Source organism: Gordionus sp. m RMFG-2023, chromosome 5 (genome assembly GCF_954871325.1).
Source record: "Gordionus sp. m RMFG-2023 chromosome 5, tfGorSpeb1-WG-v2, whole genome shotgun sequence".
NCBI lineage: Eukaryota > Metazoa > Nematomorpha > Gordioida > Chordodea > Parachordodidae > Gordionus > Gordionus sp. m RMFG-2023.
Window position 1 is genome coordinate 4,278,273 of NC_088779.1, and position 16,850 is coordinate 4,295,122.

General features: G+C 27.0%; 2 protein-coding genes across 3 annotated transcripts in view; one reads left to right on the plus strand and one right to left on the minus strand.

The window, feature by feature from the left end:
* The window catches only part of LOC135929925 (uncharacterized), a 28,748-nt gene extending 12,690 nt beyond the window's left edge, over window positions 1–16,058 (plus strand). The window contains exons 9-11 of one of the 2 annotated variants that reach the window (XM_065466669.1): window positions 11,793–11,898; window positions 15,158–15,203; window positions 15,971–16,058. In XM_065466669.1, coding sequence (XP_065322741.1) covers window positions 11,793–11,859 — 67 coding nt within the window. In that variant the 3' untranslated portion in view covers window positions 11,860–11,898; window positions 15,158–15,203; window positions 15,971–16,058. Of the gene's footprint in view, window positions 1–169; window positions 250–11,792; window positions 11,899–15,157; window positions 15,204–15,970 lie in introns of those variants that run through there. The other variant, XM_065466670.1, reaches the window with a different exon arrangement.
* On the minus strand, window positions 13,012–14,245 carry LOC135929849 (uncharacterized). Its single transcript, XM_065466579.1, has 2 exons — window positions 13,252–14,245; window positions 13,012–13,202 (listed from the first exon to the last, which is right to left on the minus strand). Exons 1-2 carry the CDS (start codon window positions 14,243–14,245, stop codon window positions 13,012–13,014), a joined length of 1,185 nt encoding a protein of 394 aa, XP_065322651.1.
* Window positions 16,059–16,850: the final 792 nt, after the last annotated feature.

A 16,850-nucleotide genomic window follows, 5' to 3' on the forward strand; every position in this document is an offset into this window, starting at 1 on the left:
AAATAATGCGTAAAATATATTTTACCAGACGGGTAAAAATAATTATGGGCTAGGTCGGTCCAGATTGAAAACGCCGTTTTCCGAGCCGATTTCGGCCAGGCCATCTTACGCCTACCTCTTAATGGCTATAATTAATATTATAATATATTTATATATTTATTATCTTTAGTGATGATGACGAAATAGTTTCTATTGAAAGCTTCGAAATGCATTGAATAGAAGAATGAAAGATTCTAATAAGCTTTTAAATATTTAAATGGGATTATTGTTTTAAAAAAAAATATATATATATTATATAAAATTTTCATTTATTGCTTTTCTTGGGGATATAGTAAACGAATCAAAATTAATTATATAGCATTTTTATCTTGCACATTTTAAGCTTAGTAGTATCACTTCCAACTTTTCGATATCAAAAAAATAATGTTATTTTACGGGTAAAATGATATATAATATGATTTGAGAAATAAATAAGTTTGCAAATAAAATCTTTCTTCTATTGTTAAATATTTAATTTACTTTTAATTTTATTATAAATTTTTTAATTGTAATTTTTAAAATGTAAAAAAAAAAATATTAATGATTTAAAATTTTTTAAAATATTTTTCAAATAATCATATCAAATAACAATTACTGAGAATACATTTAGTGCTGTTAAAGGGCTCGTTTTGAGCCGATTTTTAAAAACGGTTAACTCAATACTTCATCCAGAAAAAATATTACCCAACCCTGAAGATTTTGCTTATAGAAGGAACAAAGGTCTAGACATATATTTCCTAAACCCTGAGGCTTAGGCAATTTTCTGGCTAATATTGAGTAAGCCGTTTTTAAAAATCCGCTCAAATCGAGCCTTTCAACAATACTAGTTAAAAGATAAATCTAGACTACATTTTAAGGTCACATTCCCTAAATTATTTATACTTAAATAAAAAATTCTATAGCGAAACGTAATAAATATTATTTGATTCTTATTGAAAAATTGAATATTAAAAGTCCAAATGTTACAATACAATTAATTACAGTAAATTCACAAATTAAAAAATAAATGTTAAACTCAGGGACATCGCTAGCCTTTACAAAGGGGTTCAACTAAAAATATTTTTATAAGGGGCTGCTTCGCCCCCCATACTCCTCAATTTGCGGGTTCTATATTAATATATTATACTTTTTTAAAATTTGCTAACTCTGAATAATTATTCTGAATTTTTTATTTTGTCATTTATTATATTATGCATACAAAATAAACTAGCATATAAATAATTAAAACAATACAAGACATTTCTAAAAATAATATTTTTTATAAAAACTATTTAATACAGTACAAAATATTTTCGATTGCTTATATAAAAAAATTTTGCGTCTAAGGAATTACAAGTGATAAAAAAGGTTAATTAATTCATACATATGCCTCAATTGATAATGGTTTTTAAAAACCACATAATATAATATATTTCTTAGCAACTTACATTGACAAAAGGTCATCAAACTAATATAACTTTCTGTTAACATTCTAAACAATGTTTTATAGAATGTGTAAAGATAAATTTATAGGCCTAACCAAATCAACAATTCTTGAAGAAGAGAATAAAAACGGGGTGGTTAGAGCATCCTCTTAGATGACATGATGGAAGCTAGATAAGTAATCGAGAAAATTATTGTGATATATTAAATTTATAAAAGATTATCTTCCATTTTTAATGATATATAAACGACTACACTGTTGAATTGCTTATTAAATCAATCATAGTAATAATCTTAAGTTACATAGCCATACAAATGATAGATGCTGGTTAATTTGCAGTCATAACCATGACACTAACGATGTTAACTCATATCAGAATTTATTATGTTAGATAAATTGATAAAACAAAAACACTAAAAATCTTTAGAAGATATTATGCAAATATATTGAAGAAGTTATTTACACGGCAGGGATGTCATATTAGAAATAAAACATTTCGTAACTATAAAATAAGAACCAGATCGATATGATAAAATCAATTAAGATTTTATATATTATTGTCGCACCACCTCTAGTTGGTTTATATCTTAAAATAATAGTAGTTTTTAAAAATATCAAAAATATACTCGTATTAAAAATTAAACTCAAAACTGTTTTTCAAATAAGAAAAAAATATTTATCTAATTTATTACATCTATTGTGGGATAGGAAAATTTAACTAATTTATTACATCTATTGTGGGATAAATATTAAGATGTTAAATTTTTATAAATAATTCTAAATAAATAGATGGCGTTAAATATTTGAATGAAGATTATTACTTATATTTATTATCAAAAGCATTTATTAGTAAAATTTATTAAAATTAACTGTAATATATTATATAACTGCAGATACTTCTGTAAAAGTGGCATTTTACCTAATATTTTATAGCCAATTATATATAATAGAGAATTATAAACTATATGTCTACCACTTATTTTTTATAAATAAATCTCTTATACCTATTTGGATTTGGACCTTGTAAATAATTTAGGAAGAGGCATGGTAATTAAATTTAAAAATCAATAATATAATTGATTAGTTAATTTCAATATTAAATTTGTTAATTTTTAATTAATATATATTTAATTGGATAAAAATTTAAATAATAAAAGTCATTTAAGCTTCAACTATTAATGCTAAATTAATATTTAATGAGTGATATTGATATTCTATTTTTAACACAGAATTTGATTGCAAGCTGACAATGAAAATATAATTTACAAGTTTTAATCTAATCTTATAATCAAAATAGTATTCATTTAATAAAAATTTAGATAGTATAATTAATTTTTTAGATAATAAAATTAAATCTATATATTACTCAATAGAATTATAAAAGAAATCGTTCAGGGGGCAATTAAAATTAATTTTAATTTTAGTTCAAAAGGATATTAAGGAGCCATTAAAAAAAAATTTTTTGCTTCAGGGGGCTATTCAAATTTTTCAGGAGGCTCGAGCCCCTGCGCCTCCCCTAGTGATGCCACTCTAAACACTAAAATTGAATAAGGTAAAAATGAAAAGGCATAAATTTTTAATAGGAAAATTTTTATATTAATTAAATGACTATAAGAGGGAAATGAGTTAATAAGGCAATAATTAACGACCTGGATTACAAGTCTTTGACGAAGATAAAATCCTTTTTTAGATCATGTTTTAACCGAAATTTGACCGCCAAATTTTTCAAATAAGTTTTGGGTTTGAGGAAAAAGTTGTAAGAGTGGTCATGATGACTGGAACGAAATAATATTTATCAGACATGTCCATCATTTTTCACATAATTTATCTGTAGCTAAAAAAAATTATTGTTTAAGTTCGATAGAGTCAAAGAGTCGATACAATAAAGATCATAAGCTAGGAACTTGTGATTTTCCCCACTGTAATCTAATGACTCCATTCTGTCTTCTCAGGTCATAAAACAAACCCGTGGGCTTCGTTGGTAAAGAAATCCTAACAAAATTTAAAGCACGTTTAATAGGCGCGAAATCAGCCTGCTTATGATATCTAGCACATTTATGCTAAAAGATCGAGTTGATATTTAAACGAATAGCCAGAACCTAAATTCCTGGTCATTGAGTTTCAGGTCAATGTTTTTAGATAGGATTGCTCTAAAAATTTATAACCAGAACCAATGTTCAAGGTAGAAAAAAGGATTGGATGGTACCTGAAATCATGGGCACATTGTCTTTTCTGCGAAGTGGAAAAAGGATTCTCAGATATGTTTGTGTTGCGCCATAAAAAGAAAGTCTTAAGAAGAATGAGTGAAATCATGGGCGCACAGTCTTTTTTGCAAAGTGGAAAAAGGAGTTTCAGATATGTTTGTGTTGCGCCATAAAAAGAAAGCCTTAAGAAGAATGAATCAAGCCAAGACGATATAAATCCTCAAATCGCTTAAACGATTCCGATTCCTACATTGGAAGTGGGTAGTGTGGTATGAAGCCATGAGAGTCATTAAAACAAAGATTCACAATTATTTCCATTATTTCTCATTAGATGACAGTGGTTCTTAATCTTAAGTCCTAAAGAATTTTGGGAATGTTGAAAATTTTTTATATTCTGAAATACGACTTGTAAGCAGGAAGGGAATGTAAGAGTTTCTTAAAACTTTTGAGCCTAGTTAAATTTAAAAAAATGATTGATTGCCCCCGTTCAACTGAAAGGCTCGAGGTGGAAGATTTTATTTGGTATGCTATCTTAAAACTATGATTATTTCCAACGTCCGAATGTAGAATTCAGGTTTATTTGTGTTTAAACCAATATCAATAAAGACTCCTTAATTTTTTATTATGCTGCAAATTTTAGCCATCTCCATAGGTAAAACACTAATTATTCATTATCAGTGTACCATATATAAAGATTGAGTTTGCAGTTGATCTTATTTTTTCAGTAATACAATCAACACTATCAAGATAAAATAAAAGTGAACCTAGAGGGTTCCCAAGTTGAATGCCATCAGCCAGATGAGTTTGATCCCTAAATCGAAGAAGGGAAGGATTTTGGTAACAACCGTTATAATTAGCAAGTTTGGAAACTTCTTGATGAACTCGGTGAGGAAATATAATATAGTCAGTACAGAAGTCGATTTTCATTAAAGGTGCATTTGAGGGGTATTTTTCATTTGAGCAACTAGAGTAGCTACCTCGCAACCACTTTTTTTACCAACACTTCACTGGGTGGGTGCAAGAAGAAGAACGAGATGATTTTGGCGATATCGAAAGACTGCTTCTTATGTCTTTATTGGGTAATGAAAACTATTAGGTTAGTTCCAAATAAAAGTGGGCAATTAATTGGTGAAGTATCACCAGATGCAATTTTATTGCACAGTGAAGTGAGCAAAATAAGCAGACGTTTTTGATCATCAATATATAGAGCAGTTGTTTTGCAAAAATATGGGTCTTAGAAATCTTTAACATGGCATCCTCATCGCCTTTCTTAGCTCTCCTAACTCATTGGGAAATAAATTACTATTGTGTAATATTTCAAAAGTTATTGACAAGCTATCATGTTTTATCATGTATGTTTTTGTATTGGTCTTGTCAAATGTAGCAACAGCTGATTTTTAAAAGTTTTTGTATATGACTTTGTTGAATGGGGGCAACAGTTGGAATAGAAGCAGCCAAACAAAGAGCCCCTTCATATTTAAATTATCAATTTTCTTACGAATTAATTTTATTTTTTACAGGGTTTAAATTTCCGTTGTTTCAGCTAAGGGATGTTGATTCAAATCAACCAAAGTCGTGGTGCAAATTAATAATCCAATCTTTTCTTGTTATATAAAGGAAATATTTAATATTAAGATCAGGAGTTTTAAACGCATAGTAACAGAAGGAAAAAAAGAAGTTTCCCAGTATTCTTGAGACTTTAAATTTTCAAAATTGTACATTCAGAATAGATTTTCGATGCTGGCATGCCTGCCTCCTTTAGGAATTGTTGAAATAATTAATGTTGCCAATCTCTTGCAAAAGGTTTACTTGCAAATGTAGCCTTGTTCTATGTTAAAAAATTTCACTGTCGAAAACCGTAAATAGAAAATAGGTTATCAATAAATCAAATCGTCACTTTTTTTCTTTTCTTTATTTATAGGGGTAGGAAGGAATAAAAAATAAAAATATAAAATATCAAGTTGATATGACATTTTAACGGAGAGCCAAACATTAATTATTGAATTACATTGAATTTAAAAAATATTATAAATTTAATATTATAGATTCATTTTTACTATTACATACAAAATAAAATTAATATTGACTTTTAAAAAACATTTATTTGAATGTGACCATATTTGACAATTCGAGTATCGGTCAATTGACCCAAAGATATTTAACCGGTCAAATACATAAACCCTGATTTCAATTTAAAAAAATTTACAATAAGATAAATTTTGATTATGAATATTTAAAATATATGATATTTATGTTTAAAAAAAAAATAAACAATTAGTTATATACAAAAAAAGAGAGGAAAAAACAAATCCAAAATTAAAAAAAATAAATAAAGGTGAAATATAAAATGAGTAAAATGGGAAGATATCAAAGAGAGTTTTTAAAATTAACCATTGGCGAGATTAAGATTCAATATAACTGGGGTGGTAGATAAATATAAATTCAAATTCTGCACTTGACTCAACAACGATATATAATTAATGAAATTTATCAGGCGGGCATTTACCCATTTCTCTGAATGCGCACGCGCTAAGTATAAATAGATGGATAAAAACAAAATATGCTTAATCAAAATCTTTATTAATCATTCTATATCTATTTGAGTTAAATTGCAGAATCAAATACGTCAGAAAATGCTTAAGTACACATGCTACGAGTTGCCAGATATTCTTCACTTGAAAACGTGGGTTTTTCTTTTATAATAATTAATGGGGGACTTTGCCCTCCATACCCCCCAATTTGCGGGCCTCAGGCCCGCTTTTGCCAGGCCTTCGGCCGGGTTAATTGATGTAGCATACTCATCTAAGTTAATATGTTATATTTAATATAACAAGATTTTAAAGACAATGAAAATTCTTTATATAATTTTCTGATGTTTATAAATATAGCATAATATTAATTATTATATTTTATGGATGATTTTAAAAGAGGCAATAAAGATTTCCCATCAGCACTGTGTGGGATAGGCTGAAAACTCTTTGCATGAATAGTTATATTTTAACCATAAGTTCAGCTTCCAATGATGACGTTCTTTTCGCCAAGCAGTAGTCATTAGACTGAATATTCTATCTGATGAAGCATTTGAATGCGGAATAGAAAATATAAAATTGCATATTTTCTCTATCAATGGTGAGTTTTTACTAGAAAGAAAATCCATCCATTTTTCTTGGGTATTCATGTGATAGTTTTTTGATAATTTTTATTCATAATAGGAATAAAATTGTGAATATTCCTCAAAGAGAATTTCTGCATCTATGTTTGGTATTTTATAATTACTAATAATTTTTTGTAATTGTTCAAATTCTGGACATTATTTTAATGTCATAGGGCTAAGATATTTCCATAAATTATCTATAATATTATAACGTTTTTCTACATATTCTATAATATTTTTTTAAAATATCTTTGATTCATTTTTGAAATTATTTGCCTTTTCTACATCATTATTATGTTGCTCCCATAAAAATTTTGTTGAATTTTTAAATTTAATGAATTCTTTAGTTTTAGGATAATATCATGTATATATATTGCTAATACATCTTCAGATTGCAATTGTAAATTTATGTTATTGACTAAAGTGCCAACGTTAAAGACAACACCTAAATATTCTGCAAAATCATCTCCAAAAATTATTTTCAAAATTGGTGGGGTTGCTGATAATGATAAAAAATATTCTTTAAGGGGTTGAAAATACTTAAGCATCCGCTTAATCTCTGGGATTAATGTAAGCCAGCGTGTTGAACATGGCGAAGTGATTCTCACCATTCTAAATTGCACCATTCTACCAATTCTTTTAAAATTGTAACTCTTTTTGTCGAGTTGCTAAATTCATGATAGCATTTAATTACTATACTCTCAATGTCATATTTAAGAAAAATTATGGCCTTTTTAAACGAATTGTAATGTGGCATATACAACCCATTGGTATAATATTATTACTATGGCTTTTCAATTCTGTCCAAATACCTTAATTTTTCCCAAAGTTTACAGATGCGCTATCTGCACAACAGGTCGTTAAATTAGCAATATCAAGTTCCGCAAATTTTAAATTTTCTAGCAAGCATCTAGATATGTCTTTAGGGGGTTTCACTGTCAGCCGAAAAATAATTATTCCATTTTAAGTAATAAGGGAAATGTTTTTATATTACCTTTATTCTATGCATCCATTAGTATTGAAAACGGATGATTGTTTTTTAGAACTTTTATAATATTTGCCCTTAATTTATTTCATTTAAAATTTTACGAGTTTTAATATAAGATTTATAAAATCCATAAAAGAAATGTATAGTTATTTAAATTCATATTATAATTATACTTGATAAACTTTCTAAAAATTGAATTTCTGTTGTGGGTAATTGCTCAATGAATATGATTGGTTAGTTGGACTAATAACAAATACTACAATTTTTAAATATTTTAAAATAAAAATAATATAAAATTTTATATTTGTTTTTAAATAAAAACGTTAGAAAAAGTGTGAGACTAAGTGTGATTATTTAAATTTACTCAAAAAACGTGAGAAAAGCGTGAAGTGTGAGAAAACGTGGGTAAGTAAAAAATTAGGTATGAAATCGTGAGAATCACAGCTAAATCGTGACATCTGGCAACCCTGGCTGCGACTGATAACTGAAATTATTGTACACCAAGAATAATTAATTTTATACGAAATAGAGGTAATTTTTTTTTCTCGGAAATTTACTTTCTTATTTTAAAATTGGCAAATTTCTTTGTAAAATATTTTAATTTAAATAAAAACAAATTTATATAGTAAAATAAAGTCTATTTCATCGATGATATAAGAGATAATTTTTGTTAAATTTTTCCTTCTATTTTTTTAAAAATATTTATTTATTCACTTTAAATATTTATTTATTCACTTTAAATATAATGTATAATATATTTTCACAAATTACTCTCTTACGTTTACAAATTAATTTTTCAAAATTAATTTTTATAAAAAGGTTTATTTCCAAACAAAAAATAAAATATAATTTAAATCTAAAATATGAATAATACTTCAATGATCATCTTGGGAATGTTGGTTATCGTGTGTTTTTTTTGTATCAACTCCGGTAAAAAAAAATTTTAAATTATATTTTAATATTTTAAATTTTAATTGATATATTATTTTGTATTAATTATTTTGGCATAAGATATACTATTTAATCATCTGAAAAATTTTTTAAAAAAAATCTTTTATGAAAAATATTTACGATGGGATTGATTTGAGCAATGAAAAAAATGGAAAAGAAAAAAGCACATATATGAACACCTAGTGGTTTAAACTGCTCTATAATTCTAAGTCGGCTTCCTAGCCTGTGGCGAATTTCTTTCTCCACTACTTCTTCATTAAGATAATATTTGACTATTTAAAATATTAGTTTATATAGGAATTAATGATATATTCTGATTTTAGCCAGTGCGCTTTACTCCCACTTTTTTATAGGCCTCTAGATTTGGGTTTATCCTTATTAAATATATTTGAACCCTACACCTATATTTTTGATGATTTAACAAGTATAATAATAAATTTTTTTTCTATTGGATTTATGATACAAAATAATTTTCTATGATTGTTTACAACTGTGCCAAGTTGACTATTAATACAACCAACCCAAAAATTATGAAGATGATAGTGGTATCACACCTTTTTTATCATTTTATTTCTTTACTCAACATAGCGGTAGGGAATTATAGTAATTAATAATATTCGAATAAAATTTAATTCTACAATGAATTTGAATCTATAACCTAATATTGCTCAAATTCTTATAATATCCTTAAAATTTTGTAATTCTCATGTCCACTCTTTCGTTCCAACCAGATCAAAGTTCAATTACTGTTTAGCCATAAGTCCTTAAGTTTATGTCCTTGCTCAGACTTTTAAGACCTATATAGTGACATTTTACATTTAAGTACATAGGCTTGAGCAGGATTTTGGAGCAAGCAGCACTAGTAGGTTGATCCTCACCATTTTGTTAAAGATTTTAGGTTCACTCATTGCAGGCCTTTGGCTATGTTAATATTTTTCTAAAAATAATTATGGGCTTTCATTTTTTAAAATATTTAATGCTTCCGGAGTATTTAAATTTAAAAAAAAATTATTAATTTTCACTTACCATTATTTATAGTGATAAATAGAATATCATTTTGGGGAGAGGGAGGGCAAGGATATCTAAGTAATAAAAATTTTATTAGATTATAAAATGATATTTAGGACAAATTCCTGAAGAATCATGGAGGCAAACTTCCCATCTCCCTTCCTATTTGATACACACCTATTGTTACATCCTAACAAACAAAAATATATGTAAAATCAAAAATAATATTAAATTGATACCAAAAGAAATTTCGTAAAACAATCCAAATTGTCTTTTTAAAAAGTTAATATTTTAAAGCGTTTTTCGGGGATGAGAACCTAAACCCTGAACTCTCGATATTTCGCTGAACTCAAACCCGAACCCTTTTTAAAATTTAGGGTTCAGGGTCCAAAAAAAATATATTTTATTTATTTAAAATTTCATTTAATTTATTTTAGATTGAATTGGAGTCACCTTATCATGCCACCACACTTTATCACTATGACATTTTATCAACGGCATCGCTTTATCACGAGGACATTTATCACGACTAACACTCAGTCACTTTATTACGCGTCATTTTATCTTTCGACACTTTATCAAAACGATATCGTGATAAAGTATCGTATGATAAAGTGTCGTCTGATAAAGTGTCGCCTGATAAAGTGTAATGTGATAAAATGTGGCAAGGCTTTTTAAATTATATGTTAAAAATAATATAATATAAAAAACATGTAATTTAAGATTTTCATTTATAAAAGATTTCCTATTTAAAAAAAAACAGAGTTCCCATTTAAAAGAATTATTTTTTTATTTATTAAAAAACAAAATATTAATTTAATATAAAATCATTTTTTGATAATTTTTTCGTGAAATCATTTTTGTTATATTTAAGAGTAGGCCATTTTTCGTAAAATATTTTAAATTTTACCCAGCAAAGCAGATTTTAAAAGTTCTTTTTTTTATTAATGATGATAATATATAATAAAAATATATATTATAGGATATTGTTGTTTGTTGATTATTAAATCGATAGTGAGTGAGACAAAGAGAAGTATAAAATCACGTGGTAAAATATTTTTTTTAAAAAATGTAAGTTGCAAATTATCGAATATAATTTAGATTAAATAAAAAAAAAATATATAAAAATGGTGGCTATTTATTTATAAAGTAAATTTAATAATCAAATATTATGTCATATTTAAATTATAATCAAAATAAGGTACATCTAGTAGCCATTTTGTAATTGCAAATTTAATTAAGATAGTTTTATTTAAATAATTATGAGGATTCGGAATCTCTTGATTTTAAATCCTTTACCGAGGGCGATTTAAAAAATTAAAAATCTGATTTAACCGGAAATGTATTGTAGCATGTGTAGACTATTTACCCTATAAATTTCAGCCAATTTTAGCCACACATATTTTAGTAATTTTTTAATTTATATGAAAAATCCATATAAAAATTAATATATGTGATATCTAAATTATAATTGAAACAAAGGCAAAATATGAATCTATTTTGTAATTACCAAATTAAGTTTAGTTTTATTTAAATTTAAATATTTGTTAAAAAATTAAATCTGTGGGATGAAAATCAAGGATTTATTAGGCGAATATTTCAAATTTAATGATAAGGGAGATTCTGAATGTAGAATATGTGATGTAGTAGGTTTGGTCGCAGCATGGCACGATAAACTATTAAAATATTCAAAAAATTAATATATTATTTAATGAAAAAATAAGTTAGAAGTTTTAACACTTGAGAAGCGAAGAGAAGAGAAAAGAGAAGAGACTTTCTTTCATTCTTTCTTTCTAATGATATGCCTAGGTTACCCTGCATTCACATCTAAACAAATTCCCTGGCGAAGTGTGAACTAGAATTTCTATCTGCAGTATTTGTCTTGTGAATGCAGGGTTAAACTAAGTTTTTTTTTGTCATGATTAAAATTGGAGTATATCTTCGTTTGGCATAATTGATAATTTTATCGCATTGAAATACTCAAATATTTGTAAGGTTAAAATAATACTTTTATGCTAAATATAGAACAAAACTCGAACACGGGGGAGACAGAAATCAGATGGGAACCTTATGGGAATTGCACGGGTTTTGAAATTCCTTTCCTAAGGATGAAATGCAAATCTGTCAATATGTAAATATACGATAGTTATTATTGTGTAACATTTAATATAATTTTTTAATTATACTCGATTCAAGTTATATTCTTAGTATTCTGAGTTATTTACGGCCAGATGGTTGCCAATCAATCTCTAGTCTCCAGTAGTCAAATACTTTTATCAATCATTATTTAGTATTAAAAAAATAAATATCTTTTTTAACATGTTATAAACTAAATGAGGAAATAAATAGATTATATTGTGGCTCCATTGTAATAACGGCTAACTCAATATTTTGATCAGAAAACTATTAACCAAGCCTGAAGATTTTGGTCCCAGATGTGGCACAAAGTTTTGGGCATCTTTTAACTAAATCTCTAAGTCTAGGACAATATTTTTACGGCTAAAATTTTGAGTCAGCCGTTTTAAAGATCGGCTCAAATCTAGCCGTTTAAAAACACGAATTGTGCCCCACACATTCAAAGTATATTTCTTTTTACAACTATTTATTTGGCCAATTCGAAATAAGATAAAATAGCCCTATCCCAGAACGAGCCTATGCACATATTTAGTTTTTTAGGTAAAAATCTTGAGATTTGTCTTCAAATTGGATAAACATGAGAGCACATTTTGATAAAAATAATAATACTACTTCACTAACTAGTAACTTGCGGTATCGCGTCATTACAGAGAAACTTTTACAGAGAAAACAATTATAGAGAAACTTTTACAGAGAAAACCATTATAGAGAATGTCGTTTATAGAGAATTATTTTATAGAGAATTATTTTATAGAGAATGTATTTTATAGAGAATGTATTTTACAGAGAATTTTTATAGAGAAAACAATTATAGAGAATGTCGTTTACAGAGAATGATTTTATAGAGAATGATTTTATAGAGAAAGTTTTTATAGAGAATGATTTTATAGAGAATGTATTTAATAATTTTATAAAAAATGTTATAAATTTTTTTTGTAAATTTGTGTGCTCTACATAGTCAAAGTGGGAAAAAAATTATATGAATCTACTAAATAAGAGCATAGCATTATACATTCGAAATATCAAATAAATATTTATTCATAATAAATTTAAATAAACATAGTATAAATATTATACCAATATATAAAAATACTATTATATGATTAAATTAAACATTTAAATTTATATTGTGGGATAAAGCCTTTAAATAATCCAGCATAGTTCTTGAATAAAAATCTTCAACAATTAGAAAAATCCTTTTGGATCTTTCGCGATATTCTTTCTTTGACAGCGGGGCCATTAATCCTAAAGAGTATTGTTCCAATTTGTAACAATTCAGGCTATCTTCGTCTTTGAGAGCTAAAAATGGAAAAGTTTTTAAAATTTTTAATATAATATAATTACTAACTCTTTATAAATTTCCAGATCGTTGGATGATGGGAACTTATATGAGACGAAAAACTTCGATGCCAGCCTTCTACTGAATTATTGGTATTCGGTTCACCAGCTAGTGTTGATTCGTAGCAATTCCATAGAGAAATGCTAAATATTGGCGACCTCCTCTCCATAGCTATCATTTTTCCAATCCACGTCTCTTCAAAGTATTCTATCAAGGGGGCGAGAATATCCCTATTTTCTTGATAGAATTCAGAGGCACATAATTCCTCGAATCCATGAATTACATCCTCCACTGGTACATATGCCAGTGACATTAACATTTTTATGTACATAGCAAAATTTGTTTGCGTTTTATATGCATTGCAAATTAATGAATTTTTTTGAACAGTGCGCCATATGCATTGCGACATATGAAACAGGCACCCGCTGATCGCAGTCAGTGGAAACGACTGTTTAAAAGCAGATAAGGCTGCTAATTCAAAGTCGATCATGATGAATTTAGGATTTAAAAAAATTTGGAAATTTTTTATTTGATTGAAAATATTAAGGTAATATTGTTGGCGACGTGATGTCATCAGGACATAAATAGCTGGGATAATGGTTTTATGTTTCATCCCGTGGATGGTGTATATTTGCTGGAAGAGAGGAGGACATGTCTTGAATGTGCCATCTGCATACCATTTATCACATGTTGATAAAAATTTTAAATTTTTTATGGTTGAAAATATGAGGCATCGGTGATCATGATGACCACTATCATATAACAAAAATTGTTCATCATTATTGGATAATTGATATTCAATAGGTATGACCAAGTCAATCAGGCTTAAGGGAATGGCAGGCGCTCTTCCTACTTGGCGTCTTTTTCTTTGAATTGTCCTTTTAATTAAGGAACAACTAGGCATTTTCCCAATGGCGGCTATAGATATATTGCTAGATATATCGGCCATTATATTATTGGGCAGAGATTGGGTACTAGAAGCCTCTTGTTTGATTTTATTCATCTCTTTTCTTGCTTCAATATCAGCAATTTCTGGTACATGATTATGTTTTTTATTGTGGAATATAGGTTTTTCGTTCTTAGTTCGGGTGCGTCGATTGTAATAATTTTCTTACAATAAAAACTGCCCAATAATTCGCTTATATAAGATAATTTTAATATTTAATAATATTTCATATAATTTTTTTCCCCCTTTGACTATGCAGAGCACATAAATTTACAAAAAAATTTATAACATTTTTTATAAATTATTCATATTTAAAAATTTTTTTTTATAAAATAATCATATTCTTTAAATAAATTTTTTTTTTTTATAAAATAATCATATTCTTTAAATAAAATTTTTTATAAAATAATTCTCTATAAAATACATTCTCTATAAAATCATTCTCTGTAAAATCATTCTCTGTAAACGACATTCTCTATAATTGTTTTCTCAATAAAATAATTCTCTATAATTGTTTTCTCAATAAAATAATTCTCTATAAAATAATTCTCTATAAACGACTTTCTCTATAAATGTTTTCTCTATAAGTGCATTCTCTATTATTGTTTTCTCTATAAAGGTTTCTCTGTAAAATACATTCTCTGTAATGGTTTCTCTGTAATGACGTGGAACCGTAACTTGCCCATATACGAGTGTTATTAAATGAATTTAGATATTTTTTAATTTAAAAAAATTTTGCAAAATTGTTATATTATGCAAGCCTTAAGATTTAATTAAGAGATATCAATGTCCAGGTTTGCGTAAAAAATTTTTTAATTAAATATTGGGCTGGCCAATTGAGATGATTGACAGGACTGACCCATACCCACTTATCTTTAAAAAAATGATTTTCGAATTTTATTTGAAAGATAAAATATATATTTATTCCTTCACATATTCTAATTTATACATAATTTTGATGTAAATAAGGTTTGATTGCCATGACGAGGCGGATAGATTCTTCAAATGTAATAGAGTAAGTACCATTTTGATATATTTTTTAATGATTTAATCCGTATATAAATAAAACAACATATTTTTCACGTTATTATTTTTTTTTGACAAAATCAATGTCATAATAATACCTAGACTGACGAATGCATCCATTAAAAATGCATCAACGAACAGCTGGGAAGGCCATTTTAATTATCCATATTATTATTAAAAATTTTAAACGAGAGGCTAATTTATGAATTGCTTGATCATCGAGATAACAAAGCGAGTTATCAATTTAATAATAGTTTTTAACATAAATAATTACTATATGGGTTACCAAAATGGTGGGTTAAGCTGATATAAAATCAACGACGCTTTCAAATGCATTATTATGAATGGATCGTCAGTCTAGGTATTATTATTATTATATGTCATTGGAAAACATTTACAGGAAACAGAGACTTATTATTAATTATAAATTGGCCCCACCTATCCCCAAAAAATGGAAAACAATTATGTCATTTATGCATAAGTTAACGATTTATTAAAATAATGACCATAATAGAAATTAAAAAGGATAATTGTATATATATATCCCTATTCCTTTCTTAAGTAAATTTGGGATTCGCCAGTGAAGTCTTCTATCTAATTTAAATATTCCTTGTTAACCATATATAAGGAAAGGTTATTACGGAGGGACGAATTACTTATATGCAATTAATAGTTACAATTAAGACTTTCTTTCTTTTCTTTTTTTGACCTCACTCCTATCTTAATTATATATAAAAATATTTGATTAACCTTTAGACTGGGTCTGAGATATCATCACAAAGTGCTAATGATAACAGATGCAATGAAATTGCCACGAATCTTAGCGATAATAGATTATATGCTTATGTTAAAGGTATATATATATATACATATTTTATTTTTTAAAAACTTTTCTTTCTGAATAATAAAAATGTATAAATCATGTATATATTGTATTTAGATGGACATTCGTGCCAACTAAAATGTAAAACGGAGAATGTAAACCCTATATATCCAGAAAGGGAGTTTGTGCTAGATGGCACGGTGCTCTTTAATAACACCCTATGCATAGAGAAAAGAGTCCATGAATCATTCCGGTAAACAAATAATTATATAACATTTATAATTGGTAGAAAGGTTCAGACATATATTAACGAAATCTCGAGGCTTAGGCAATATTTTTCTGACTAAAATATTGTGTTAGTCGTTTTAAAAAATAGGCTCAAAAAAAGCCGTTTGACAACACTTCTCAAAGCTTTTCTTTTTCCAGTCCGCCCTTGACTATCTATCTTATAGATTTTCTGGCATTGGTAAATTAGGCCGATACAATATTTAATTGAAAACAATTTTAATTCGATTTTATTTTTCCCTAAAAATTGTGCATTTTTTAAATACAAGGACGATCTTAAAACAAACTCAATATAATTCTTAGTAGTCTCGACGCGGCCAGCGAGTTTGCGAGTCAGACGAATAAATTTTTGGACCGGGCAAGGACAAATTATGCTAAAAAAATTTATGTTATGATAATATATAATATTATTTTAAAAAATTACAAACAAATTTATATTTTTTTTTTCCTTCATAAAAAAAATTAATTTGTTCAAAAATATATTTTAAGTATCGGATAAAAATAAAATTATGTCCAGGCTAAACTTGA

Bases quoted from the DNA above. Each gene is read 5' to 3' on its own strand.
- LOC135929849 (XM_065466579.1), bottom strand. From the start codon at position 14,245: ATGAATAAAATCAAACAAGAGGCTTCTAGTACCCAATCTCTGCCCAAT. The intron at 13,203-13,251 runs GTTAGTAATTAT...TTCCATTTTTAG, and splicing joins GATCTGGAAATTTATAAAGA to CTCTCAAAGACGAAGATAGC.